The 1986-nt window shown below is 30.3% G+C and overlaps 1 protein-coding gene across 2 annotated transcripts in view; it reads left to right on the top strand.

Moving 5' to 3' along the window:
• Positions 691-1986, top strand: part of LOC107647926 (cytokinin dehydrogenase 1) — a 3596-nt gene continuing 2300 nt past the window's right edge. Inside the window, exon 1 of one of the 2 annotated variants that reach the window (XM_021103799.1) lies at positions 691-1499. In XM_021103799.1, the coding sequence (XP_020959458.1) occupies positions 821-1499 (679 nt within the window). In that variant the 5' untranslated portion in view covers positions 691-820. The remainder of the gene's footprint in view (positions 1500-1986) is intronic. The other variant, XM_016351976.2, reaches the window with a different exon arrangement.

Here is a 1986-nt window from a genome sequence, read left to right as displayed (position 1 = left end):
TTAAATTACTTTAAAGTTAGACCAAGCACATTTTAGATTAATTTCTTTTTTCCTTTCTAAAGATGAATAGTCAATCTTCTTGTGGAATTGATATAATAGAATTCTTCTTCCAACAATAGTTCTTTTATTTTTTACAAACAACATTCAAATTCATGACTTTTATTTATAGTTTACAAATGCTAGAAACTAAGTGATAAAATTTTAAAATATCTCCTACAAAATTATAGGTTTATAAATTCTCTCTGCTATTATAAGTGCTTACAAATTAACCGCATCACCTAATAAAGTTTTTCAAGAAAAAAAATGTTAAACTAAAATAACATTATCATGAATAATAAAATTGATGACAACTCAGGTGCAGTCGATTTCACGTGAAATTGATAGTTAAAAGTCGTTAGATGAAAATTTAGTCAAATCAGTCAAATCATCTCACGACTTTCAGTTATCAACTTCACATAAAGTCAACTTCATCTGAATTTTTACCAATAAAATTAATCAATTAAAATAATTATTCTAGAAGACTAGAACCTTAAAGTTGAGACATTTTATCCTCTACTTTATTAAACCCACTAAAAATACGCAAAAGTCTCAAACACAATAACTTCCCACAATTTTTTTTTAAATATATAAATAAAGATACCCGCGACAAGGTATCATCTTGTCTATAAAAAGAGTCACCTCTCAAATATATCTTCCCATAACCTTCCGATCCATTCTCCTCTAAACATTTCCTCCTCCTTCCATTCTTCCATAAATATATAATCACCCTTAAATAATTTCTCAAAAAAAAAACAAAATTGAGAATTCAAAGAACCAAACCATGTCTTCAAAACATGTTATTATTGTTATTATTACTCATCTATTTACAAAATTCTTAAAAACTTTCTTACTCCTTATTAGTTTCATACTCCACAAAGCAGATTCCGGCTACAACAACAATTCTATTGGAACATCAATATTTCAACGACCTTATCATTATGATCAGATTGTATCTTCGTTGCAAAAACTCCCTCTAGACGGCTCCTTAAGCTTGAGTAACAACGACGCGGTCGCCAGTGACTTTGGAAACATATACCATTTCCCTCCTCTAGCAGTCCTTAACCCGGTATCAGTATCCGACATATCACGTGCCATAAAGCACGTGACGGAATTATCTGAACCGGGTCTGAAGGTCGCTGCTAGAGGACACGGACATTCCCTCCAAGGGCAGTCACAAGCAGAAGGAGGGATAGTGATCAACATGGAGTCATTAGCTGAAAAAACAGCAGCAGTAGTGGTAGTTAACAATGGAGAATTTGTTCCATATGTGGATGTTTCAGCGGGTGAGTTATGGATTAACATTCTGCATGAGACTCTTAAGCATGGTTTAGCACCGAAATCTTGGACGGATTATCTTCATCTCACTGTTGGTGGAACTCTATCAAATGCTGGAATAAGTGGTCAAGCTTTCAGGCATGGACCCCAGATCAATAACGTCTTTCAGCTTGAAGTTGTTACAGGTAATTATTTATATATTATTATGCAAATAAAAATTATAACACAATAGAAATACAAATGTTATGAGATATAAATTTGTTAGCACTCCTCTTTTCTAATTATATCTATTTTTTTTGTATGACCGTCTTTTAAATTATTGATATAAAAATGTACGTGTAAAACTGTTTTATACAAACAACATATCAAAATTAAATTTTAGTTTTATATTTTCTATTTAAAAAAAATAGAGATAATAAAGACAAAATTTTACTTTTTCTATAATATGATCTTATTAGTATTTTTTTTATAGTGAAAACTTAGGTGCAGTCAATTTCACGTAAAGTTGATAGTTGAAAACTGTTAGATGATTTGATCGATTTGACTAAATTTTCATCTAACGACAACTTCACGTGAAGTCGACTGCACTTGAGTTTCCACCATTTTTTATTTTTAAAAACAAATAACAAATAAAAATTTAGTATTTAAAATTTTCTGAATTTTAAAGAATTT

This window comes from Arachis ipaensis, chromosome B06, assembly GCF_000816755.2.
Source record: "Arachis ipaensis cultivar K30076 chromosome B06, Araip1.1, whole genome shotgun sequence".
Classification (NCBI taxonomy): domain Eukaryota; kingdom Viridiplantae; phylum Streptophyta; class Magnoliopsida; order Fabales; family Fabaceae; genus Arachis; species Arachis ipaensis.
Note: the sequence above shows the minus strand (reverse complement) of the source record. Positions and strands in the feature narration are given on the sequence as shown.